The sequence below is a fragment of the Xenopus tropicalis genome, chromosome 8, assembly GCF_000004195.4.
Source record: "Xenopus tropicalis strain Nigerian chromosome 8, UCB_Xtro_10.0, whole genome shotgun sequence".
Lineage (NCBI taxonomy): Eukaryota > Metazoa > Chordata > Amphibia > Anura > Pipidae > Xenopus > Xenopus tropicalis.
Genome location: NC_030684.2, coordinates 14,827,030 through 14,852,110, shown reverse-complemented (window position 1 = coordinate 14,852,110; position 25,081 = coordinate 14,827,030). Strand labels below are relative to the sequence as shown.

The 25,081-nt window shown below is 43.3% G+C and overlaps 3 protein-coding genes and 1 long non-coding RNA gene across 14 annotated transcripts in view; 2 read left to right on the top strand and 2 right to left on the bottom strand.

Moving 5' to 3' along the window:
• Nucleotides 1-200: 200 nt before the first annotated feature.
• LOC116406476 (lysine-specific demethylase 5A-like) lies at nt 201-14,956 on the bottom strand. The gene is made up of 4 exons (XM_031892312.1): nt 14,280-14,956; nt 11,535-11,612; nt 717-839; nt 201-511 (listed from the first exon to the last, which is right to left on the bottom strand). Exons 1-4 carry the CDS (start codon nt 14,298-14,300, stop codon nt 314-316), a joined length of 420 nt encoding a protein of 139 aa, XP_031748172.1. The 5' UTR covers nt 14,301-14,956; the 3' UTR covers nt 201-313.
• LOC116406997 lies at nt 441-1,234 on the top strand. Its single transcript, XR_004219958.1, has 2 exons — nt 441-533; nt 693-1,234. It is a non-coding gene; the product is annotated as an uncharacterized LOC116406997 (long non-coding RNA).
• On the bottom strand, nt 14,371-23,316 carry LOC116406974. 6 transcript variants are annotated; one of them, XM_031892225.1, is made up of 5 exons: nt 23,016-23,316; nt 20,490-20,686; nt 19,242-19,324; nt 15,251-15,329; nt 14,371-14,460 (listed from the first exon to the last, which is right to left on the bottom strand). In XM_031892225.1, the coding sequence occupies exons 1-5, from the start codon at nt 23,196-23,198 to the stop codon at nt 14,445-14,447; spliced, it is 558 nt and encodes a 185-aa protein (XP_031748085.1). In that variant the 5' UTR covers nt 23,199-23,316; the 3' UTR covers nt 14,371-14,444. The 6 variants fall into 6 exon arrangements, 4 of the variants coding, with proteins under 4 accessions (XP_031748085.1, XP_031748084.1, XP_031748088.1 ...); XR_004219931.1 differs by having other exon boundaries at nt 14,406-14,686; nt 14,994-15,329; XM_031892224.1 differs by having other exon boundaries at nt 14,406-14,686.
• Nucleotides 15,953-25,081, top strand: part of LOC101733413 (coiled-coil domain-containing protein 77-like) — a 123,556-nt gene continuing 114,427 nt past the window's right edge. For all 6 annotated transcript variants that reach the window (XR_004219940.1, XR_004219939.1, XR_004219942.1 and 3 more), the window contains exon 1: nt 15,953-16,032. The gene's annotated coding sequence lies outside the window, so the exon portion shown is untranslated. The remainder of the gene's footprint in view (nt 16,033-25,081) is intronic.

Below are 25,081 nucleotides of genomic sequence, written 5' to 3'. Positions count from 1 at the left end.
TCTGTAATAATAAAACAGTACCTGTACTTGATCCCAACTAAGATATAATTACCCCTTATTGGGGCAGAACAGCCCTATTGGGTTTATTTAATGGTTAAATGATTCCCTTTTCCCTGTAATAATAAAACAGTACCTGTACTTGATCCCAACTAAGATATGATTAATCCTTATTGGATGCAAAACAATCCTGTGAGGTTTAAATGAGCCAAATTACGGAAAGACCCCTTATCCGGAAAGCCCCAGGTCCCGAGCATTCTGGATAACAGGTCCTATACCGGTACCTTTACTAAAAACTGAAACAGAAGGTTTCTCTCTAGAATATTCTAGGTGCATTTCTTTCCATCAGGCTGACGCCAGACTGGAACAGCTCGTAGGGGTAGAGGATTCGGTCATAGTGCAACTTCAGAAGAGAGCCTGTGCCTTTGCCTGGCTGGTATCCCATCCGATTGCCCACCTGAGACCATTTCTTCTCTTTAGTGACAACCTCAAATCCCCCCTCACTGGAAACCACCTGGAGTGAAAAAGGAAAGAAGGTAACAGTCTACGGATGGCTCTGGGCAATAAGGCCCTTTCTGTTCTTTTAGAAAGGTGTAATTATATAAACTTCCTGCAGTTATTTAATTACAGTAAACCATTTAATCCTGGCGCAGAAGACACTGCAAGATGCTAATGCGTATGTTGTTTATCTGCAGAACCACCTGTCCCTGCACGCCCACCTTGCTCAGTGCATACACACCCAACAGCTTGCCATCCACCACTGGAATTCTGAGCGCGGAACCTTGCAGCTCCCAAAATTTTCCCAGCTGATCCAAGAAATCGAGTTTGACACGGGTCATTGCCTGGATGAAAGAAAATTCCGACAGTCAGGGTGCAAGCCTGCAGATAACATACTATACTAAAGCAAAGAGTAATGAACTTATAGCCTTACGACTGCTGTGAACTACAACTCCCAAGCATTCTTTATAGGTGGAAAGCTGCTGTAAATTGTCTACCCTAATTCTAACATCAAACCTGAACACTTATTTCTATATTTAAGTTCTACAATACAATCAGTATTACGGCCAAACATATACATAGCCACTTGCAGTTGTCCAGCGATGTAAAGTTACCAACAATATGGTCTATAACACACTGGACTTTTTAACTTCCTTTTCTCTTTTTGGAATTGTAGTTAAAATTCACAGTGTTTTCAATAAAGTCTAAGGGTTACAACCTTAAGGGTGAAGAACACACAGAGCTACTAGTAGCAGCTACTTTTTCATGGCTACTAAATGCCAGAAAATCCCCTGCCATAGACAATACTGAGAATTGCCTCTGCTAAACCACACGTAGAGACAATTATCAGTAAATGATCAGCATTGTCTATTTTAGTAGCCACGACAAGTAGCTGCTACTAGTAGCTCTGTGTGTCTTCACCCTTAATCTTGCAGAAAATGAAGAATATTCTAGTCTCCTGGGCATCAAGGGGGAAAAGTGTGTATTGGACTATAGCTTAATCCTTTCCTGTTGCAGCCTAGTGGCTTTTAATAAGGTGGCCTACTCACCTCCCAGGGGACATACACATAATTGCTGGAGAGGGAACATAGCATGGGAGGAGGCGCTGCATCACTGTGCAGCATAAGCAAGCGGAACTGGCACAACAGGTGTGCAATTGGCTCCATACACTCCCTTCATGGCAGGTAATTAAGAGGAATAAACAAAACATGCAAATGCACAGGATATCTCCAGCCTATATCATAACAAGGGAAACGTCATGTACCTAATCTGTACTGCTGTGTCTTTTTGTCCTTGCCACATATCCAAGCTGACACATTAGTTTATGGATGGGATACCCAACAGGTGGCCCTCCTGCTATACTTCTTCCCTATTCCCCTGCTGAATCGGAAGCCATGCTAGAACTGCTTTTGTTTAAGCTGCCAGGGAGTTATGATGTTATGCAGTGTGATTCCAGTCTCTATAAATGACTTCTGCCCACATCCGCATTTTAACAATGCAAGATCATAAAGTCAATTAACCCTTTAAGTGCCAGCCGAATTCGTCATTTCGGTTCCCCCCAGTGCCAGACGTTTTTTAAGCATTTTGTACTCATTCGCTTTAACAATGTTTTTTGGTAGGAAAACCTCCATGAAACTAGGGAAATTATATATCGTTTTTTTCGTCACTAATTGGGCTTCGACATACATACCAAATTTTATAACTTTTCTGGAGATATGATGTGTATTTTGGGTGAATTATGTAAAAAAAAAAAAATAATGAAAAATTTCTGTATATTTTGAGTTTTTTTTCCATAGAAAAGTTAATTTTACACACTTTTTTTTGTTGTTTGTAAAAGCCCTGATACTCCCAAGTCCAACGATACCAAATATGTGGTGGTACCCCACAGTTCCTGTCCAGAAGTAACCCCCAAACTAAAGAAATACTTTGTACAATATCACACCAGAACAAAGCGGAAAAGCACTTGTAACAGTTGATGCAGCATAACTTATATGTAAATCTAAAATATCCCCTCATGTTTGGTATCTTTAGAAACTACAGACCTTCAGGTTTCTAGGTGCAATGTAGTTTTCACTCAAAAGCCAAATACCTTTTGTCAGTGCATTGTGAAATTTGGAAGTTTTTTTGACATTTTTTTTTTTTCTAAAACGTAAACTTGGACGCATGATCAAATGTGGATTTGACAAAAAAAAATCTCATAAAAATTTTCTAACAAAGGCAAATTTGAAAGACAAATTTCTACTGAATAAAATGATGCCCCATATGTATGGGTGCACATAAAGACATGGGCACCAAACACTCCAAAGCAGGGGCAATGCACAAGGGCAATTACAGCTAAAAATGTGGGTGCTGTGCTCTATGTGCACTACCTGCAGTTTTTCAGTGTTAACCCCCCCTACTTGTGAAATATCCCCCACAAACTATATATTTCTGAAAAGTGCACACCTTCAGCTATTCAGAGACACCACTCTTCTCTTTCTACATAGAAAATTGTGGCCGCAGTCCCTTGCAGAAGTCAGCGCTTTGGTCAGAAATCGAGGAAAAAACAGATAAAAAACCTAGATTTCTCCCCAAAATCTCCATGGCAACTACCAAAAACTTACTAAACATCAATCTGCAAGTTCCCCTGAATAAAACGATACCCCATATGTATGGGTACACATAAAGACGTGGCCACCAAATGCCCCAAAACAGGGGCAATGCATAAGGGCAATTTCAGTTGATATTTTGGGGGCTGCGCTCTATGTGCACTTCCTGCAGGTTTTCAGTGTTAACCCTCCCTACCTGTAAAATAACCCCCACAAACTATATATTTCTGAAAAGTGCACACCTTCAGCTATTCAGAGACACCACTCTCCTCTTTCTACATGGAAAATTGTGGCCGCAGTCCCTTGCAGAAGTCAGCGCATTGGTCAGAAATCAAGGAAATAACAGACACAAACCTAGATTTCTCCCCAAAATCTCCATGGCAACTACCAAAAACTTACTAAACATCAATCTGCAAGTTCCCCTGAATAAAACGATACCCCATATGTATGGGTACACATAAAGACGTGGCCACCAAATGCCCCAAAACAGGGGCAATGCATAAGGGCAATTTCAGTTGAAATTTTGGGGGCTGCGCTCTATGTGCACTTTCTGCAGTTTTTCAGTGTTAACCCCCCCTACCTGTAAAATAACCCCCGCAAACTATATATTTCTGAAAAGTGCACACCTTCAGCTATTCAGAGACACCACTCTCCTCTTTCTACATGGAAAATTGTGGCCGCAGTCCCTTGCAGAAGTCAGCGCATTGGTCAGAAATCAAGGAAAAACCAGATACAAACCTAGATTTCTCCCCAAAATCTCCATGGCAACTACCAAAAACTTACTAAACATCAATCTGCAAGTTCCCCTGAATAAAACGATACCCCATATGTATGGGTACACATAAAGACGTGGCCACCAAATGCCCCAAAACAGGGGCAATGCATAAGGGCAATTTCAGTTGATATTTTGGGGGCTGCGCTCTATGTGCACTTCCTGCAGGTTTTCAGTGTTAACCCTCCCTACCTGTAAAATAACCCCCACAAACTATATATTTCTGAAAAGTGCACACCTTCAGCTATTCAGAGACACCACTCTCCTCTTTCTACATGGAAAATTGTGGCCGCAGTCCCTTGCAGAAGTCAGCGCATTGGTCAGAAATCAAGGAAAAACCAGATACAAACCTAGATTTCTCCCCAAAATCTCCATGGCAACTACCAAAAACTTACTAAACATCAATCTGCAAGTTCCCCTGAATAAAACGATACCCCATATGTATGGGTACACATAAAGACGTGGCCACCAAATGCCCCAAAACAGGGGCAATGCATAAGGGCAATTTCAGTTGAAATTTTGGGGGCTGCGCTCTATGTGCACTTTCTGCGGTTTTTCAGTGTTAACCCCCCCTACCTGTAAAATAACCCCCGCAAACTATATATTTCTGAAAAGTGTACACCTTCAGCTATTCAGAGACACCACTCTCCTCTTTCTACATGGAAAATTGTGGCCGCAGTCCCTTGCAGAAGTCAGCGCATTGGTCAGAAATCAAGGAAAAACCAGATACAAACCTAGATTTCTCCCCAAAATCTCCATGGCAACTACCAAAAACTTACTAAACATCAATCTGCAAGTTCCCCTGAATAAAACGATACCCCATATGTATGGGTACACATAAAGACGTGGCCACCAAATGCCCCAAAACAGGGGCAATGCATAAGGGCAATTTCAGTTGATATTTTGGGGGCTGCGCTCTATGTGCACTTCCTGCAGGTTTTCAGTGTTAACCCTCCCTACCTGTAAAATAACCCCCACAAACTATATATTTCTGAAAAGTGCACACCTTCAGCTATTCAGAGACACCACTCTCCTCTTTCTACATGGAAAATTGTGGCCGCAGTCCCTTGCAGAAGTCAGCGCATTGGTCAGAAATCAAGGAAAAACCAGATACAAACCTAGATTTCTCCCCAAAATCTCCATGGCAACTACCAAAAACTTACTAAACATCAATCTGCAAGTTCCCCTGAATAAAACGATACCCCATATGTATGGGTACACATAAAGACGTGGCCACCAAATGCCCCAAAACAGGGGCAATGCATAAGGGCAATTTCAGTTGAAATTTTGGGGGCTGCGCTCTATGTGCACTTCCTGCAGTTCTTCAGTGTTAACCCCCCCTACCTGTAAAATAACCCCCACAAACTATATATTTCTGAAAAGTGCACACCTTCAGCTATTCAGAGACACCACTCTTCTCTTTCTACATGGAAAATTGTGGCCACAGTCCCTTGCAGAAGTCAGCGCTTTGGTCAGAAATCGAGGAAAAAACAGATAAAAAACCTAGATTTCTCCCCAAAATCTCCATGGCAACTACCAAAAACTTACTAAACATCAATCTGCAAGTTCCCCTGAATAAAACGATACCCCATATGTATGGGTACACATAAAGACGTGGCCACCAAATGCCCCAAAACAGGGGCAATGCATAAGGGCAATTTCAGTTGAAATTTTGGGGGCTGCGCTCTATGTGCACTTCCTGCAGTTTTTCAGTGTTAACCCCCCCACCTGTAAAATAACCCCCGCAAACTATATATTTCCAAAAAGTGCACACCTTCAGCTATTCAGAGACACCACTCTTCTCTTTCTACATGGAAAATTGTGGCCACAGTCCCTTGCAGAAGTCAGCGCGTTGGTCAGAAATCAAGGAAAAACCAGATACAAACCTAGATTTCTCCCCAAAATCTCCATGGCAACTACCAAAAACTTACTAAACATCAATCTGCAAGTTCCCCTGAATAAAACGATACCCCATATGTATGGGTACACATAAAGACGTGGCCACCAAATGCCCCAAAACAGGGGCAATGCATAATAATGGGGCTGCAATTTATGTGCACATCTCAAAGCTTTTCAGACAAAATTGCCCCTTACCTGTGAAAAAAAACATATAAACTGTATATTGATTAAAAATAGACCACTTCAGCTATTCAGAGACACCACTCTCCTCTTTCTACATGGAAAATTGTGGCCGCAGTCCCTTGCAGAAGTCAGCGCTTTGGTCAGAAATTAAGGAAAAACCAGATACAAACCTAGATTTTGGTCAGAAATCAAGGAAAAACCAGATAAAAAACCTAGATTTCTCCCCAAAATCTCCATGGCAACTACCAAAAACTTACTAAACCTCAATTTGCAAGTTCCCCTGAATAAAACGATACCCCATATGTATGGGTGCACATAAAGACGTGTCCACCAAATGCCCCCAAACAGGGGCAATGCATAAGGGGGGGGCTGTGCTCTATGTGCTCTACCTGCAGTTATTTAGTCTAAACACCCCCATACCTGTGAAATAACCCCCACAAACTGTATATTTCCAAAAAGTGCACACCTTCAGCTATTCAGAGACACCACTCTTCTATTTCTACATGGAAAATTGTGGCCGCAGTCCCTTGCAGAAGTCAGCGCTTTGGTCAGAAATTAAGGAAAAACCAGATACAAACCTAGATTTTGGTCAGAAATCAAGGAAAAACCAGATACAAACCTAGATTTCTCCCCAAAATCTCCATGGCAACTACCAAAAACTTACTAACCATTAATCTGCAAGTTCCCCTGAATAAAACGATACCCCATATGTATGGGTGCACATAAAGACGTGGCCACCAAATGCCCCAAAACAGGGGCAATGCATAAGGGCAATTTCAGTTGAAATTTTGGGGGCTGTGCTCTATGTGCACTACCTGCAGTTTTTCAGTGTTAACCCCCCCTACCTGTGAAATAACCCCCACAATCTATATATTTACGAAAAGTGCACACCTTCAGCTATTCAGAGACACCACTCTTCTCTTTCTACATGGAAAATTGTGGCCGCAGTCCCTTGCAGAAGTCAGCGCTTTGGTCAGAAATCTAGGAAAAACCAGATACAAACCTAGATTTTGGTCAGAAATCAAGGAAAAACCAGATAAAAAACCTAGATTTCTCCCCAAAATCTCCATGGCAACTACCAAAAACTTACTAAACCTCAATTTTCAAGTTCCCCTGAATAAAACGATACCCCATATGTATGGGTGCACATAAAGACGTGGCCACCAAATGCCCCCTAACAGGGGCAATGCATAACGGGGGGCTTTGCTCTACCTGCAGTTATTTAGTCTAAACACCCCCATACCTGTGAAATAACCCCCGCAAACTATATATTTCCAAAAAGTGCACACCTTCAGCTATTCAGAGACACCACTCTTCTCTTTCTACATGGAAAATTGTGGCCGCAGTCCCTTGCAGAAGTCAGCGCTTTGGTCAGAAATCAAGGAAAAACCAGATACAAACCTAGATTTTGGTCAGAAATCAAGGAAAAACCAGATAAAAAAACCTAGATTTCTCCCCAAAATCTCCATGGCAACTACCAAAAACTTACTAAACCTCAATTTGCAAGTTCCCCTGAATAAAACGATACCCCATATGTATGGGTACACATAAAGACGTGGCCACCAAATGCCCCCTAACAGGGGCAATGCATAAGGGGGGGCTTTGCTCTACCTGCAGTTTTTCAGTGTTAACCCCCCCTACCTGTGAAATAACCCCCACAATCTATATATTTACGAAAAGTGCACACCTTCAGCTATTCAGAGACACCACTCTTCTCTTTCTACATGGAAAATTGTGGCCGCAGTCCCTTGCAGAAGTCAGCGCTTTGGTCAGAAATCAAGGAAAAACCAGATACAAACCTAGATTTTGGTCAGAAATCAAGGAAAAACCAGATAAAAAACCTAGATTTCACCCCAAAATCTCCATGGCAACTACCAAAAACTTACTAAACCTCAATTTGCAAGTTCCCCTGAATAAAACGATACCCCATATGTATGGGTGCACATAAAGACGTGGCCACCAAATGCCCCAAAACAGGGGCAATGCATAAGGGCAATTTCAGTTGAAATTTTGGGGGCTGCGCTCTATGTGCACTACCTGCAGTTTTTCAGTGTTAACCCCCCCTACCTGTGAAATAACCCCCACAATCTATATATTTACGAAAAGTGCACACCATCAGCTATTCAGAGACACCACTCTTCTCTTTCTACATGGAAAATTGTGGCCGCAGTCCCTTGCAGAAGTCAGCGCTTTGGTCAGAAATCAAGGAAAAACCAGATACAAACCTAGATTTTGGTCAGAAATCAAGGAAAAACCAGATAAAAAACCTAGATTTCACCCCAAAATCTCCATGGCAACTACCAAAAACTTACTAAACCTCAATTTGCAAGTTCCCCTGAATAAAACGATACCCCAAATGTATGGGTGCACATAAAGACGTGGCCACCAAATGCCCCCAAACAGGGGCAATGCATAAGGGGGGGCTGTGCTCTATGTGCTGTACCTGCAGTTATTTAGTCTAAACACCCCCATACCTGTGAAATAACCCCCGCAAACTATATATTTCTGAAAAGTGCACACCTTCAGCTATTCAGAGACACCACTCTTCTCTTTCTACATGGAAAATTGTGGCCACAGTCCCTTGCAGAAGTCAGCGCTTTGGTCAGAAATCAAGGAAAAAACAGATACAAACCTAGATTTCTCCCCAAAATCTCCATGGCAACTACCAAAAACTTACTAACCATTAATCTGCAAGTTCCCCTGAATAAAACGATACCCCATATGTATGGGTGCACATAAAGACGTGGCCACCAAATGCCCCAAAACAGGGGCAATGCATAAGGGCAATTTCAGTTGAAATTTTGGGGGCTGCGCTCTATGTGCACTTCCTGCAGTTTTTCAGTGTTAACCTCCCCTACCTGTAAAATAACCCCCACAATCTATATATTTACGAAAAGTGCACACCTTCAGCTATTCAGAGACACCACTCTTCTCTTTCTACATGGAAAATTGTGGCCGCAGTCCCTTGCAGAAGTCAGCGCTTTGGTCAGAAATCAAGGAAAAACCAGATACAAACCTAGATTTCTCCCCAAAATCTCCATGGCAACTACCAAAAACTTACTAAACTCAATTTGCAAGTTCCCCTGAATAAAACGATACCCCATATGTATGGGTGCACATAAAGACGTGGCCACCAAATGCCCCCAAACAGGGGCAATGCATAAGGGGGGTCTGTGCTCTATGTGCTCTACCTGCAGTTATTTAGTCTAAACACCCCCCTACCTGTGAAATAACCCCCGCAAACTATATATTTATGAAAAGTGCACAGCTTCAGCTATTCAGAGACGCCACTCTCCTCTTTCTACATGGAAAATTGTGGCCGCAGTCCCTTGCAGAATTCAGCGCTTTGGTCAGAAATCAAGGAAAAACCAGATACAAACCTAGATTTCTCCCCAAAATCTCCATGGCAACTACCAAAAACTTACTAACCATAAATCTGCAAGTTCCCCTGAATAAAACGATACCCCATATGTATGGGTGCACATAAGTACATGGCCGCCAAACCTGACAATGCATAATATTGGGGCTGCACTCTATGCACCCCTTTTTTTTTTGCCTGCACCCGAATGAATGGAATACGCTCGGGTGCAGGCACATGTAGCCGATATACGCATGAAAACGCGTGAGAATGCAAAGTCTTGCGTTTTCATGCGTATATCGGCTACATGTGCCTGCACCCGAGCGTATTCCATTCATTCGGGTGCAGGCACAAGTAGCAGGCGTAGGGCTGAATTTTCGGCAAGCGTTTTTCCACTTGCTGAAAAAATCAGCCCTACGCCATGTGTGGCATCAGCCTAACCCTTGGCAATAGAAACTACCAGAACAATCTTAGCACCTCTGGACCTTTCTAGAACAACTGAAATCAAATGAAGTTAAAATGGAATAAAACCACTAAAAGCAATCAAAGAACAATAATTGCAATGAAATCGGTGGTCAGAGCCCTGGATCCACCAATGTCACTGCAAAAGCAACCTTTTTGGGGCACTAAATACACAATAAAGAACAATGCAAAGATAAAACACCATAAAATCAGTAAATTCAAATAAAAACCACTCAAACCAACAGAAGAACAATTATTGCAATGAAATCGGTGGTCAGAGCCCTGGATCCACCAATGTCACTGCAAATTCAGCACCCAATAGCAATACAAAAGTTACAGTGCAATAGAATAATTCAAAAACAGAAATCAATTATGAAAATGCAAAAAAACACTAAAATGCAACCAAATAAATCAGATAATTATAGATCAGAAATAAAGTTTTAGTAAAAAAAAAAAGACTGCCAAAGAAAGCAAAGAAAGAAAGAAAAGCAAAGAAAGAAAGAAAGAAAGAAAAAAAAAAAAAAAAAGTGTAAGTGTAAGTGTGTGTGTAAGTGTCTGTGTGTGCTTGGGAAAGTTGTAAATAAGTGTGTATGTGTGTAAAAGTGTAATAATGACAAAGATAGAAGAAGAAATGAAAAAAAAAAAAAAGATAGAAATAAGCTGAGATAGAAAGTTGAGATAGAAATAAGCAAAATAAACAGTGGTTAGAGAGTTGTAGTTCAGCTTACACAATGCAGGCAGGCGATCAGGGCGACCAATCCAGCAGGAACGCAGCAGGAAGGCAGCAGGGAGGCTCCATCAGTCTCACGTGGCAGCAGGAGTGAAGAGGCGACGCGGGGGCGGCGACAATTAATGGGACAGCAGTGGACACGTCATCAATGCGTGTCCACTGCTGTCATTGGCTGAGGGACTGGATCGGCGGCGCTGGGGGACCGGATCGGTGAGTATGTCTTCATTTGCTCGTTGCCTAGGGGGTTGTGCAGGCTTTACAAGCGCTGCACTGCTTTAAAAGCGAGCGCAGCGCTTGTAAACCCGTTAGTGCTGTAGGACGTAGATTCTACGTTCTATGGCACTTTGGTCCCTTGGTACCTAGGACGTAGAATCTACGTCCTATGGCACTAAAAAGGTTAAACATACACGTTTGTTTATATTGCAAAGGTTCTATTTAGCTATGACTGGTCTAGAGCAGTTAGAATAATGAAAGTAAATATCGGCTACTGTTCTGGAACAAATACGATACTGCCTAAAGGTCCCCATACACGGGCCGATTGTAGCTGCCGATATGGGTCCCTTAGACCGATTCAGCAACTAATCGGCCCATGTAGGGGCACTAACGACGGGCCTGCCTGACCCATATCTGGCCTGAAATCGGGCAGATATCGATCGGCAGGTTAAAAAATCTAGTCGGATGGGGGACCGTATCGGCTCGTTGATTCGGTCCCCAAACCGACTTTGCCTATACCCGTCGTTATAATTCGATCGTTTGGCCACACGATCAAATTAGCCTGGATTCTCCTGATATCGGGAGAAGATCCGCTCGCTTGGCGACATCGCCAAGCGAGCGGATCTGAAGGTGTATGGCCACCTTAAATCCAAATATCTGTATATAACTAATAGGGATATGGAAAACCAACCCAAGTTGGTCAAGCTTCTAACTAACAATTTTGTTAATGTCCATATCCTCAAGTTCCAACATGTTAATGTAGCTACAAAAACAGCAGTTTGTAATAACCATGATCTGGGTTTATTCCCAGCACAATAATCACAGAAACCTTACCTCTAGTTCGTTGAGGCGCTGTACCCGAGGGGTGAAGCAGAAGCTTTTGACATCGCAGGCAAAGGGCGGCTGCCAGTCCTGAGATAAAGGAACATAAAAGCAATAAAGCTAAGCTGTAACTGTGCCAATAACCAAAACTGGCTCTCTAGGGGGCTAAGAATAAATCTATAAAGCGCACAGGCAAACTAAAGGGAAATTCTAGGTTTTCTTTTCTATACCTTTTATAAAGAGAAAATAAAGGATAATTATGAGTTTTGTCCTGCAAAGGGATGCTCAGAACAATGTATTTGGAGCAGTACCTGCCCAAGTTCCAAGTTGTAGAAGTAATTCTGAACCTTGCCTTCAGAAGTACAAATAATATAAACCCTGCCTGTGCTACTAAATCAGCAGGGGAGACACACTAGGGGATTACTGCTGGCATTAAGCATTTTCATGGTTAAAGTAATAGCTCTGCTAAACGTTTAAACAGTTTAAATACCTACAGGTGTCAGGAAGGTACCTATATAATATAAACCCACACAAATAATATGTATAGGATTTATTTTTAATTAAATAAATAGAATACAAACTTCATAGGAAAAAAACTCCCAGTGGGCCCCCTTGCTCACCCAACCATTTGCCTTGTATGCCTACACCATGGCCATTACTCAATTCTATGAGAAGAAACAAAAGAAATAAAGGAAAGGATAGATAATAGTATGTAAAAATAAGTAATTAAGAAATTAAAGAAAGTGAGTGAACTGGGAAGGAATGGTGGTCTGGACAGTGGGCCTAAGGTTTTCTGGTGGGCCCTTGGCACCCCAGTCCGACACTGGTGGCTGTTATCTAGAAGCAGCAAACTGCAGCTTAAAACTAGGGATGCAACAAATCCAGGATTCGGTTCGGAATCCAGGAATCTCGCCCAAACCCCAAAATAGTGGATTCGGTGCATCCCTACTTAAACCCCAGGTATAACCCTAATGTGTACACTAAAGCTGCAGTGTTGGGATTTTAGGAAAAATAGACTACAAAGTAATGGCAGAGAAGATTCATTTCAGTAATTGGACTTCCCTTCCATTTGTAATCATTGGAGCAAAAACCCTGGTACAATACCCTGCTGACTAGGTCCTCCACCTCTTTCAGCAAAAAATAATACAAAAGTTCTTCTTTAACTACTTAAACTTTAATGGTTTGATTATAGTGACCTTTCAGCTTGGACACAATCACCCCACTACTGGCTGACTATTGCCTTCTTTGATTGTTAGAACAATAATATAATATCAAATAATAGAATAAATATTATCCATTGAAACTGCACCATATGCGATAGCCCAAAACAGTAAATGCAGTCGGCCATTAGCCACTCTGAACATGCATAAAGCAAATTTATATAGAGGACACTTTCCCCATGATGTTTGGCCATATGGCCTGTATACATAAGTAATCCTTACAAATGCAAACAAACACACTTTGGGCATGATAGAATTTTGGGGTACATACCCTCAAGTTATGCCTCACGTGTCATGGGGTACAACAGGGCATGTAGTCATTATCCTCTGCCTATATAGAACCTACATATTCTGCAGCTCTCTTAGGGCTCTGGCACATGGGGAGATTAGTCACCCGCGGCAAAACTCCCTGTTCGCGGGCGACTAATCTCCCAGAGTTGCCTTCCCCCTGCCATCCCACCGGCGAACATGTAAGTCGCCGGCGGGGATGGCAGACGCCATCATGTAAGTCGCCCCGCCGCGTCTGCCATCCCACCGGCGACTTACATGTTCGCCGGTGGGATGGCAGGGGAAGGCTACTCGGGGAGATTAGTCGCCCGCGAACAGGGAGTTTTGCCGCGGGCGACTAATCTCCCCGTGTGCCAGAGCCCTTAGGGTGAAGACACACAGAGCTACTAGTAGCAGCTACTTGTCGTGGCTACTAAAATAGACAATGCTAATCATTTACTGATAATTGTCTCTACGTGTATTGTCTATGGAAGGGATTTTCAGTAGCTTGAAAAAGTAGCTGCTACTAGTAGCCCGGTGTGTCTTTAGGGCAGTGGTACACAGGGAGATTAGTGATGGGCGACTAATCTCCCCGCAATGCCATCCCACCGGCTAGAGTGTAAATTGCCGGTGGGATGGCATACGCGTCGCTACGATGTCCCACGGTCGCTCAAAGTTTCCTCCAAAGACAACTTTGTGCGACATCGCAGTGAAGCATCCCACTGGCGATTTAAATGCTAGCCGGTGGGATGGCATTGCGGGGAGATTTGTTGCCCACGACAAAGAAGATTTGTGTACCATGTACCACTGCCCTCACCCTTATACATCATTCTAATTAGTCCCTGCCTCCATGAAGTTTACAATCGAAGTGCCGATTTTACGCACACACTAAAGTCAGTATCAGGGGCACCTCAATCTGCCTGTATGTTTTTGGAAAGTGCAAGAAAATCCACCTGGGGGGGGGGGGGACATAAAAATTCCCTGAAGATAGTGCCCTGGCTGGAATCAAACTGACCATAAAGCAGCAATGCCAACCAATGGGTCATTGGTTTCTAAAAAATGTGACCAAGAGCAAAGACTAATCAAACATCTGACATTTGTCATCAGCCTGTGTGAACTTATTATAATCATATATATATATAATAATAAAACTTATATAATGTGACTTGCACACAGTATGTATCAGCTCCCTGTTACAACTGCATCATTTATCCATAAGGAATTATTTCAGGATATCAGTGTACTGATAACATCCATCTATCAGACTTACCTTGGGAGGTTGGATTTGCATATCCCTGTCTTTTCAGCAATCGGTCAGATGCGTCCGATGAAACTCAGGGGATCAGAGAATTCCTCCCAGCTGGGCTCGAACACCGGGCATTCCGGAGGGGGCACAAATTCGATGTAGGCGGCCATTCCAAACAAGTGTTTATCCTCAGGTGGGTATAGAACTAGACAAGCGGTATAGTGCGGATAAGCATCCCAGATCTTGCTTGGATAAAGCCAGAGGCTCCTTTCTCTGTCATGAAGTAACGTCCCTCATCGAGTTTTCTCTGTGATCCTTCACTACAGCCACGGATTTACTCCCCGTCTCTCCTGTTCCCTCAGTAACCAGTGCCTGATGTTACCAACACCGGAGGAAGCAAATACAGTCTAACACTTAGGGATTCCCTGAGACTGTTGACAAAAAGATCACTTTATTCACCTCGCTGGTGGTTGTGACACTGGGCTAACGTTGAGTTTGCACCCCAATATCTACAGGTACTCCCTGTGGCTTCTATTACTGTATCTCCTACAGCCCCCGGGACAGCAGGAACCCCCCTGTGAAGCCCACAGAGTCCCCTAATTCTGCCACAGAGGCAGGCAGATACTTTTGCTGGGACAATCAAGACTCCCAAATATCCAACCCCCAGTTCCATATAATATAACGAGCTCTTTATTTCAGTTATTGGGGTACTCAGGGTGCCAAAGTTCCACTACTTACCTGACTATGACACCCCAAGTCCCAGAGTCACCTTGTAGCAATTCCCTAAGTTAGAATTAATTTCTAATTTCAACAGACACCTCCTACCAGAAAGCCCCCAGTCTGTGCCACTAGGGTCTCTGCAGCCTCGTTTTGAAAGGCCCAATGATGTGCCCCCTCTCAGGCAACTTCCTGTTGCAATTGCCCCCCCTGGGGCTTCCTAGTACCCAGTCCCCTTCCTGAAGCCCAGCAGCTCCTTCAGCACATCCAGTACTTACAGTAAATTCCAGGCTCCAGTCCGTATCATTCCTAGGTCCATAAAGTCCTGATGCAACTTTGTAATGTGAAATTGGGGCCCTAAAGGATTAAAGAGGCTGGTTGTATAATCTCCAGGTATCCCTCCGCGCTAGTTAAAGCTATGTGGATTAATAACAGCCTGTAATGTGAAAAATAGCCGATAGATGGCGCTACATGAACATTCCTTTAGATAAAGGAGATCTTCACCTGGTTTTGCAAACGGTTGTTTCATCCGTGTGTAAAAAGTTTTTACAATTCCAGAACTGGAGTGTAATCTATAGAATGGCTGCGAATGGGGGTGGAGTTGGGATAAAAATGGAATTAAGTGTCACAAATGTTCACACGCCTATTTCCTATGTAGAGGAAAAGTTAAATCAAAATCTTTCATTAGCAATGATAATTATAATGTATTAATGAAATTATAATACATATACTGTTATGAAGATAAAGACATGTTGTCATAATTCTCCTTTGCATATCGGGTATTCGTTTTGGAATCTAAACCTGAGGGAATTGTAGTTTAAACACATGTGGATAGCGATAGAATAAACTACAATTCCCAGAAGACACCTGGTGAGCGGGCGGGCCGACTCAAGTATCGCCCTAGCGGATTGGATGCTTCAATGATTCTGGATTGAACTGGGTGCGTGATTGGTTAAGCTTGCGGAGGCGGGCTGTTTGGATCGTAGAGTTAGGGGTGGGGTAACTGGTGGTAGGAGACCTGTGTAGTGGCTTGTACCAGAGCTCGTAAGGTGGGGTACAGGTACGTACAGTGTGACATCTGGGGGCAGGGGTTATATAGATTTATGCACAGCTATAGCGCCATTGGATAGGCCTGTATGCTAAATAATGTGCCATACCCCGCACTTGACCCCCTAACCAATCATAGCTCTTATTTGGCACCCCCAGAGCTTTTATTGTGCTTTTTTTGTTCCCTCTATTAGAATAGGCATAAGGGTGGGTAACTAGACATAGGGGAACCTCCAGTAAGTGAATGTAGAAGCGCCTAATACATAGTGGGGCTGCAAGAGTAAAACTTATGGGAAATACTGTAGGGAACTCAATCTAGCGCTGGTAAAGCGATATGTACAATGGAAACAACGCGCGTTGCCATAGCAACCCCTCTCTCTTTAGCGCAAAAGGCCATGGTGTTATGGCATTGTGTCAGATGGAAGAATTTATATTACCCATATATAACCCATCATCCCTCTCCCCAAAGATTGGGAGAGTTGTATGTTTGTTTATTATTTATTTATATACTACTTATCCGCTAATCATAAAGAAATAAAGAGATGTCTCGTTAAAACAGCCCATATCAAGCATATTCCTACTTAAAATGTAGATAAATTAGAAATAAATAAATACCAGGAATCCAATAATTGACCAAAAATAAGCTTAAAATTGAATTTAAAATGCCGCCAAGTCCAAATCTACATTGAGTCCTTCCGGATGCAATGTATTCAATTTAAAAATCCAAACGTTTTCTCCTTGTCTTAATCTAGTAAATCCGTCTCCACCTCTTAACTTGGGAGAAATATGCTCCAGTCCCATAAAGAATATCAAGGCAAACCTTATCTGCGCTTTAAAGATTACAAAACACAACAATATAGATATTAAGGTCTAGAAGGAAGGACTGTAAGAAAGAGAAAAAAAAAATATATATATATTTTTGCAGTGCTAAATTGCCATTAACCAACATTAATAATTAGATGTAGCTGCCCTCCTCCCTACTAATCCTATAGTGCATACACAAATTATCTCCAAAGGAGTTGGCGCTAAAAACACCCAAAGAAGTGTAAAAATAATTGTATATTTATTATAAATAAATCAATGTGTTACATCAAAGTAGAATCAATTTTAAATAATAAAAAAAAAAAATCATATACACCACTAATTAAAAATACCAATTAGATTATATATACAAGAGAAAATCACATAGGGCAGAAGACATTAAATATAGTAACAGAAACCATGTATTACTTCCCAATGATTTATTATTGAATTCCCAGTTAATGCATATCATTCCCTCAGGAGAAATCAATTAGAGTGTTTAAAAGAGAATTCATTGCTCTGACCCATATATGAGGAAATCAAGAGGGAAAATCAATAGAAATACACTGAATTAAAAATCCCACAGTATATCCCAATTATTAGAATAAAAAAGTGAGGAGCTTAAAACACCATAAAACAATTAATTGGATCCTTAATTAACTTCTCCAGATATCAGATGCAGTATTACACCGCCTATAGCCAATATATGGCTCTTAGCCCCACTGAGGGATATTTAATAAAGAAGTTACACAAATAAAACCCTTGTTTTCCCTCTTACTCTGTGCAAATACTAAGAATGCAGGCGTGCATATAGAGATAAAATTGCACACTATATGGTATTCAATTATCTCATAGCCTCCAAGTAACTACAAGCACACAATAAAACAGAGCCCTAACTGGGCATAAGAACAAATACACAACCCCCCTTGTCCCGGCCGGGAACTTACTAGGGATAAGACAGAGAGAGGCACATTGGCTGAGGGATGCGACTCACACGCTGTTCCTTTCCCTTCGGTGACGTCACCGGTAGGTGCCGAGTCTGTCAATACGGGTCCTCTCTCCAGGCAGTCCGACGCGTTTCGCGCTCTGCGCTTCCTCATGGACTATTGGGTTCCTATGGGCCAACCCCCTCTTTATACCCGCCTGCATACTATTCTATACTACATCTACTTTGATGTAACACATTGATTTATTTATAATAAATATACAATTATTTTTACACTTCCATAAAGAATATCCCTTTGGGATCACTATTATTGTGAAACAGCTTAAAATGTCTCGATACCCCATGGTTCATTCTCCCTGCTTTACTGTTACGGATGTGCTTATTAACCCTACTTCCCACTGATCTTATAGTCCGCCCCACATAAACTTTGTTACACGGACAAGTGAGAGCATAGACTACATATGTTGTGCGACAATTAATAAAGGTCTTGGAAATTGGAATATCCCTATTGGGTTTATTTCATGGTTAAATGATTCCCTTTTCTCTGTAATAATAAAACAGTACCTGTACTTGATCCCAACTAAGATATAATTACCCCTTATTGGGGCAGAACAGCCCTATTGGGTTTATTTAATGGTTAAATGATTCCCTTTTCTCTGTAATAATAAAACAGTACCTGTACTTGATCCCAACTAAGATATAATTACCCCTTATTGGGGCAGAACAGCCCTATTGGGTTTATTTAATGGTTAAATGATTCCCTTTTCTCTGTAATAATAAAACAGTACCTGTACTTGATCCCAACTAAAATATAATTAATCCTTATTGAAAGAAAAACAATCCTATTGGATTTAATTAATGCTTTATTGATTTTTTTTTTAGTAGACTTTAGATGTGGAGATCCAAATTACGGAAAGACCCCTTATCCTGCGCACTCTTGGTCCTGCACATTCTGGATAACAGGTTCTATACCTGTAGTTGCTTCTTTTTGCTCCTCCTATAGACAACTCTGGGACTGGTCCAGCTGGAGGGGGGTTAAAGGGGTTGTTCACCTTTTAATTAAAGTTTAGTATAATGTAGACTGCTGTTCTGAGACAATTTGCAATTGGTCTTCATTTTTTTTATGAATTTACCTTTTGTTCAGCAGCTCTCTAGTTTAAAATTTCAGCAGTCATGTGGTTGCTAGGGTTCAAATTACCTTAACAACCAGGGACTGGTTTGAATAAGAGACTGATATATTTATAGGAGAGGGGGATGGATAGAAAAATGAGTAATAAAAAGGAGCAAATAATGGAAAAACTATTGAAAATAAATAATGAAGCCCAATTGAAACATTACTTAGAATTGGCCATTCTACAACATACTAAAAGTTTAATGTAAAGGGGGAGCCTATGTGAAAAAAACACAAACAATTTGTTTTGTATTGTATAATTCTCCTAAAGTTGTGGCCCCCACCCCACCCTGGTTGCTCTTACCCCAGCCTTTCCGTGCAGCTCCGGGAGATGAGGTTCTGTTGATGTTCCGTGCATAGCTTGGCCCTTGCATCGTGGCCACAAACCTGTGTGCAGAAAGGACACCCCCATTCTTATATATATATATACATTATATACATATATATATATCCCAACCTTATTACCCCTGCCTTTTCAATAGGGACATAAAATCAATCATCCACCCCCCCGACCCATATTGATGCTGGAACCCAGTGGTTTAAAGGGGCAGTTCACCATTAAGTTCAACTTTTAGTATGTTATAGAATGCCCAATTCTAAACAACTTTTCAATTGGTCTTCATTATTTGTTTTTCAGAGTTTTTAAATGATTTGCCTTTTTCTTCTAACTCTGTGCAGCTTTCAAATGGGCCCGGGGCCGGAACTAGGGGTAGGCAGAAGAGGCACCTAGGGGCAACAGTGGGTGGGCGCCAGGCAGGCACCTCTTCTTTCACTTACCCCTATTTCCATGCCCTTTACCCCCACCGTTCACCCACCTCCAGTGACCCCCGCAGCCCCACACATGGGAGGGGGGGATGGGCCAAGCCGGCTGGCTTGCCTAGGGTGCCCGGCTGGCTTGCCTTGGGTGCTCGGCTGGCTTGCCTTGGGTGCCCGGCTGGCTTGCCTAGGGTGCCCGGCTGGCTTGCCTAGGGTGCCCGGCTGGCTTGCCTAGGGTGCCCGGCTGGCTTGCCTAGGGTGCCCGGCTGGCTTGCCTTGGGTGCCCGGCTGGCTTGCCTTGGGTGCCCGGCTGACTTGCCTTGGGTGCCCGGCTGACTTGCCTTGAGTGCCCGGGTGGCTTGCCTAGGGTGCCTGGATGGCTTGGTCCGGCACTGCCTGAGGAAAAAAACTATTGCTCTGTGAATATAAAGTATTGTTACTTTATATTACTTATTTATATAGTCAGGCCCTCTCCTATTCATTTATCAGTCTTTCATTCAAACCACAACCCTGGTTGCTTAGGTAATTTGGATCCTAGCAACCAAACAGCTGCTGAAACGCCAAGCTGGAGAGCTGCTGGGCAAAGCTGAAATAATTTTAAAAAAACTACAAATAAAAAAAAAATGAAGACCAATTGCAAATTGTCTCAAAGGTAAACAACCCTCAGTTAAAAGGAGCTGTTGGTGGGAGCAGATTCTGCTCATTGGGGTAACACATTTACTCCCATTAGTCTAACTGGCCAATCAGGGCTCATCTCAGTATAAGCAGGTATACAAGTAGTTGCTAGGGGTTGTACCTTGCAGGGTATGAGTAGAGCTTGTTCCTTCCAGCCACCGGGGGTCTCCTCACCCAACTTAGTTGGCTGTATCGTCTCATCACCCTGGGGGGTGCGTCTCTCCCCCTGTTGCACGGGGAAGTTGGAAATACAGGGTTATCGCTTTCAATGCTCAGGCTGCCCCCCATGAGCCGTCTCTGGATCACACTGTGTGGCTGCTGCAATCAGATTGGACCTTGATTATAATAATAGTAATGTACTGTTACCCTGCACTAGTAACCTAGGTCTATATGTTTCAGAAACCCTACTATAGTTTATATAAATACCCCGCTGTGTAGCCCCGGGGGCAGCCATTCCTGCACTGGTACAGCTGGGGTGTTTGCTACAGAAACCCTACTATAGTTTATATAAATACCCCGCTGTGTAGCCCCGGGGGCAGCCATTCCTGCACTGGTACAGCTGGGGTGTTTGCTACAGAAACCCTACTATAGTTTATATAAATACCCCGCTGTGTAGTCCCGGGGGCAGCCATTCCTGCACTGGTACAGCTGGGGTGTTTGCTACAGAAACCCTACTATAGTTTATATAAATACCCCGCTGTGTAGCCCCGGGGGCAGCCATTCCTGCACTGGTACAGCTGGGGTGTTTGCTACAGAAACCCTACTATAGTTTATATAAATACCCCGCTGTGTAGTCCCGGGGGCAGCCATTCCTGCACTGGTACAGCTGGGGTGTTTGCTACAGAAACCCTACTATAGTTTATATAAATACCCTGCTGTGTAGCCCCGGGGGCAGCCATTCCTGCACTGGTACAGCTGGGGTGTTTGCTACAGAAACCCTACTATAGTTTATATAAATACCCCGCTGTGTAGCCCCGGGGGCAGCCATTCCTGCACTGGTACAGCTGGGGTGTTTGCTACAGAAACCCTACTATAGTTTATATAAATACCCTGCTGTGTAGCCCCGGGGGCAGCCATTCCTGCACCGGTACAGCTGGGGTGTTTGCTACAGAAACCCCGGGGCTACACAGCGGGGTATTTATATAAACTATAGTAGGAATTCTTAAGCAAACATGCAACTTTTATCAGAGCAGGGCAACAGGACATTATATTTAAATGCCCCAGCCAGTAGCTCCGGGGCAACATGTTGCTCCCCAACCCCTTGGATGTTGCTCTCAGTGCCCCCAAACCAGGGAGTTATTTTTGAATTCCTGACTTGGGGGCAAGTTTTGAATAAAAACAAGATTCCCTACCAAATAAAGCTGATAGGGTGCATAGAGGATGCCTAATAGCCAATCACAGCCCTTATTTGGCTCCTCCATGAACTTTTATGGTGCTTGTGTTGCTCCCCAAGTCTTTTTACATTAGGTCAGTTAGGGTAGGACTGGCCAGAAGGGATGACTTTGACGTAGTTGGCCAGCTTGAAGTATATTGCAATGTACGGACAAACAATCCCTCTTTTTGAGGTGGGGAGGGAAGGCATTTCTTAGTAGTGAAATGCCCTAGTGTCCAATTTCTACATATTGATAATGGGTGAGTGCAGAGGATTTTTTGCGGTTGTTTATATGTATTTTATGGTCACAGCCTCATTGCACCCCCGCTTAATGGTTTACAATTTAGTGGTTGAGCACAACTTTCCCTTTTTGTGTTATTGTTTATACAGGAGCAGTGGCCAGCTCCATGTTGTAGCCCCCACTATTCCCAGCTACAGTCAGGTGATCCCAATGGAGCTAATAAAAGGGCAACCATATGGGAGTTTTAACCTTATACGCAAGCATGTTGCAGGTAAAACTTAGTCCCTTTGCTCAGTACTAATCTTAAATTACTTATATAGGTCAGTTAGGGTAGGACTGGCCAGAAGGGATGACTTTGACGTAGTTGGCCAGCTTGAAGTATATTGCAATGTACGGACAAACAATCCCTCTTTTTGAGGTGGGGAGGGAAGGCATTTCTTAGTAGTGAAATGCCCTAGTGTCCAATTTCTACATATTGATAATGGGTGAGTGCAGAGGATTTTTTGCGGTTGTTTATATGTATTTTATGGTCACAGCCTCATTGCACCCCCGCTTAATGGTTTACAATTTAGTGGTTGAGCACAACTTTCCCTTTTTGTGTTATTGCATAGAGGATGCCTAATAGCCAATCACAGCCCTTATTTGGCTCCTCCATGAACTTTTATGGTGCTTGTGTTGCTCCCCAAGTCTTTTTACATTTGACTGTGGCTCCCGAGTAAGAAAGGCTGAGGACCCCTGATGTATATAGTCAACCAAACCGGGATCAGTGCTTTGCAAATGGTGGGGATTGAGGCTTAGGGGCCCCCCTAGGGCACAGCCCAAAGGCCAGTTAGGTTAACATTTAAACCAAGAGTAGCAGCGTTATAGGACAGCCAACCAACATGGCTGCGTAGAAATCATTGCAGTCTGCAGCATGCACCTATAGAAATCCCTGCAAGACATGAAAGCAGTCCCACATTTTGGCCCTGTAACTTGGTTCAGAGCTGCAAACATTAGTCTCACTGAGCAAGCGGGTCCCCCCCTCCCACACTCACCAGGTCTTTACTGGTCCCCAGTCTCCGCAGCTGGTCCAGTGGCAGAAGATCCGCAGAGTCTTTGTGCACAAACTGCGTGGCTTGTTTGAGGCGTCTCTGCTGGTGCAGTATTGCTGAGCCCCTCAGATCCTTCTCCCTCTTTGGGGAGTCCCTGTTCTGTGTGTCTCTCCCAAGTCCCTGCATAGTGCAGGTTCAGGGTAATAAGCAGATCCCTATATGAGGTTCCGGGTAGGAAGCAGATCCCTATATGAGGTTCCGGGTAGGAAGCAGATCCCTATATGAGGTTCAGGGTAAGAAGCAGATCTCTATATGAGGTTCCGGGTAGGAAGCAGATCTCTATATGAGGTTCAGGGTAAGAAGCAGATCTCTATATGAGGTTCAGGGCAATAAGCAGATCTTTATATGAGGTTCAGGGTAAGAAGCAGATCTCTATATGAGGTTCAGGGCAATAAGCAGATCCCTATATGAGGTTCCGGGTAAGAAGCAGATCTCTATATGAGGTTCAGGGCAATAAGCAGATCCCTATATGAGGTTCCGGGTAAGAAGCAGATCTCTATATGAGGTTCCAGGTAAGAAGCAGATCTCTATATGAGGTTCAGAGTAAGAAGCTGATCTCTATATGAGGTTCAGGGTAGGAAGCAGATCTCTATATGAGGTTCAGGGCAATAAGCAGATCCCTATATGAGGTTCAGGGCAATAAGCAGATCCCTATATGAGGTTCCGGGTAAGAAGCAGATCTCTATATGAGGTTCCAGGTAAGAAGCAGATCTCTATATGAGGTTCAGAGTAAGAAGCTGATCTCTATATGAGGTTCAGGGTAGGAAGTAGATCTCTATATGAGGTTCAGGGTAAGAAGCAGATCCCTATATGAGGTTCAGAGTAAGAAGCAGATCTCTATATGAGGTTCAGGGTAAGAAGCAGATCTCTATATGAGGTTCAGAGTAAGAAGCAGATCTCTATATGAGGTTCAGGGTAGGAAGCAGATCCCTAAATGAGGTTCAGGGTAGGAAGCAGATCCCTATATGAGGTTCAGGGTAGGAAGCAGATCCCTATATGAGGTTCAGGGTAGGAAGCAGATCCCTATATGAGGTTCAGGGTAAGAAGCAGATCTCTATATGAGGTTCAGGGTAAGAAGCAGATCCCTATATGAGGTTCAGGGTAGGAAGCAGATCCCTATATGAGGTTCAGGGTAAGAAGCAGATCCCTATATGAGGTTCCGGATAAGAAGCAGATCTCGGAATGAATGGATTTTCCCTGCAGATTCTCCTCTTCTTGCTGTACTCGCCCCCATACACTCTGCCTGGTACTTCTCACTCCTTAGCTCTCTGCCTCATTCCCTTCCCTCTCTCTGTATTCAGGGGATTCCTCTCTCGCTCCGTTCCCTCCTCCTGCTCTGCAGTAATACCCCCCCCCCCCGTTGTACCTCCCTCATTCTCTCCTGCTGTCATCTCCCCGCTACGCTCCTTCTACATCCCCATTCCTCCCTCTCAGTCCCCCCCAAATCTCCCCTCTCCCCAGTAGCTGCTTCTTTCATTCCCCCGGACCCCCTGTGTCTGGCAGCCACCGAGCCTAAAATCTAGCCCCCCCCCCCCCATAAAGCTCTGCTCATACAATGGCAACCCACTCGGGTGCTATTACAGTAAATAGGAATTAGGTTTATGGCAAATGCAGATTTGTCTCTTTTCTGGGGAAGGAGAGAAGCCGCGGGGCATTGTGTGTAGTCAGGCAAGATGCATCAAGTGAAGAAGCTTTAACAGTAGGATATTGTGTATAAAAAGGCAAGTAGGTGTATTATAATGGCTGGATAATGTATATAGCAGGGATCCCCAACCTTTTGTACTTGTGAGCCAAATGCAGGTATAAAAAGTGCTGGGGATGCCAAATAAGGGCTGTGATTGGCTAATTATAAGGGTTGTGATTGGCTAATTATAAGGGTTGTGATTGGCTAATTATAAGGGTTGTGATTGGCTAATTAGTAACCCCATTGGGACTGCTGGCCTGCAGGAGGCTTTGGGGTAAAACTGTGTCTCTGGGCTTCCAAAACTTTAAAAATATATACCTGAACC

What these genes read in the sequence shown, in the direction of transcription:
- LOC116406476 (XM_031892312.1), bottom strand. Translation starts at nt 14,300, where the DNA reads ATGCAAATCCAACCTCCCAAG. An exon ending in TGCAAATCCAACCTCCCAAG is followed by an intron (nt 11,613 to 14,279) that starts GTAAGTCTGATA and finishes CCTTTATCTCAG; the next exon opens with GACTGGCAGCCGCCCTTTGC. An exon ending in AGCGCCTCAACGAACTAGAG is followed by an intron (nt 840 to 11,534) that starts GTAAGGTTTCTG and finishes TCTTTCATCCAG; the next exon opens with GCAATGACCCGTGTCAAACT.
- LOC116406974 (XM_031892224.1), bottom strand. Translation starts at nt 23,198, where the DNA reads ATGCAGGGACTTGGGAGAGACACACAGAACAGGGACTCCCCAAAGAGG. An exon ending in CTCTACTCATACCCTGCAAG is followed by an intron (nt 19,325 to 20,489) that starts GTACAACCCCTA and finishes TTCTGCACACAG; the next exon opens with GTTTGTGGCCACGATGCAAG. An exon ending in AGCTGCACGGAAAGGCTGGG is followed by an intron (nt 15,330 to 19,241) that starts GTAAGAGCAACC and finishes TTAATCCTTTAG; the next exon opens with GGCCCCAATTTCACATTACA.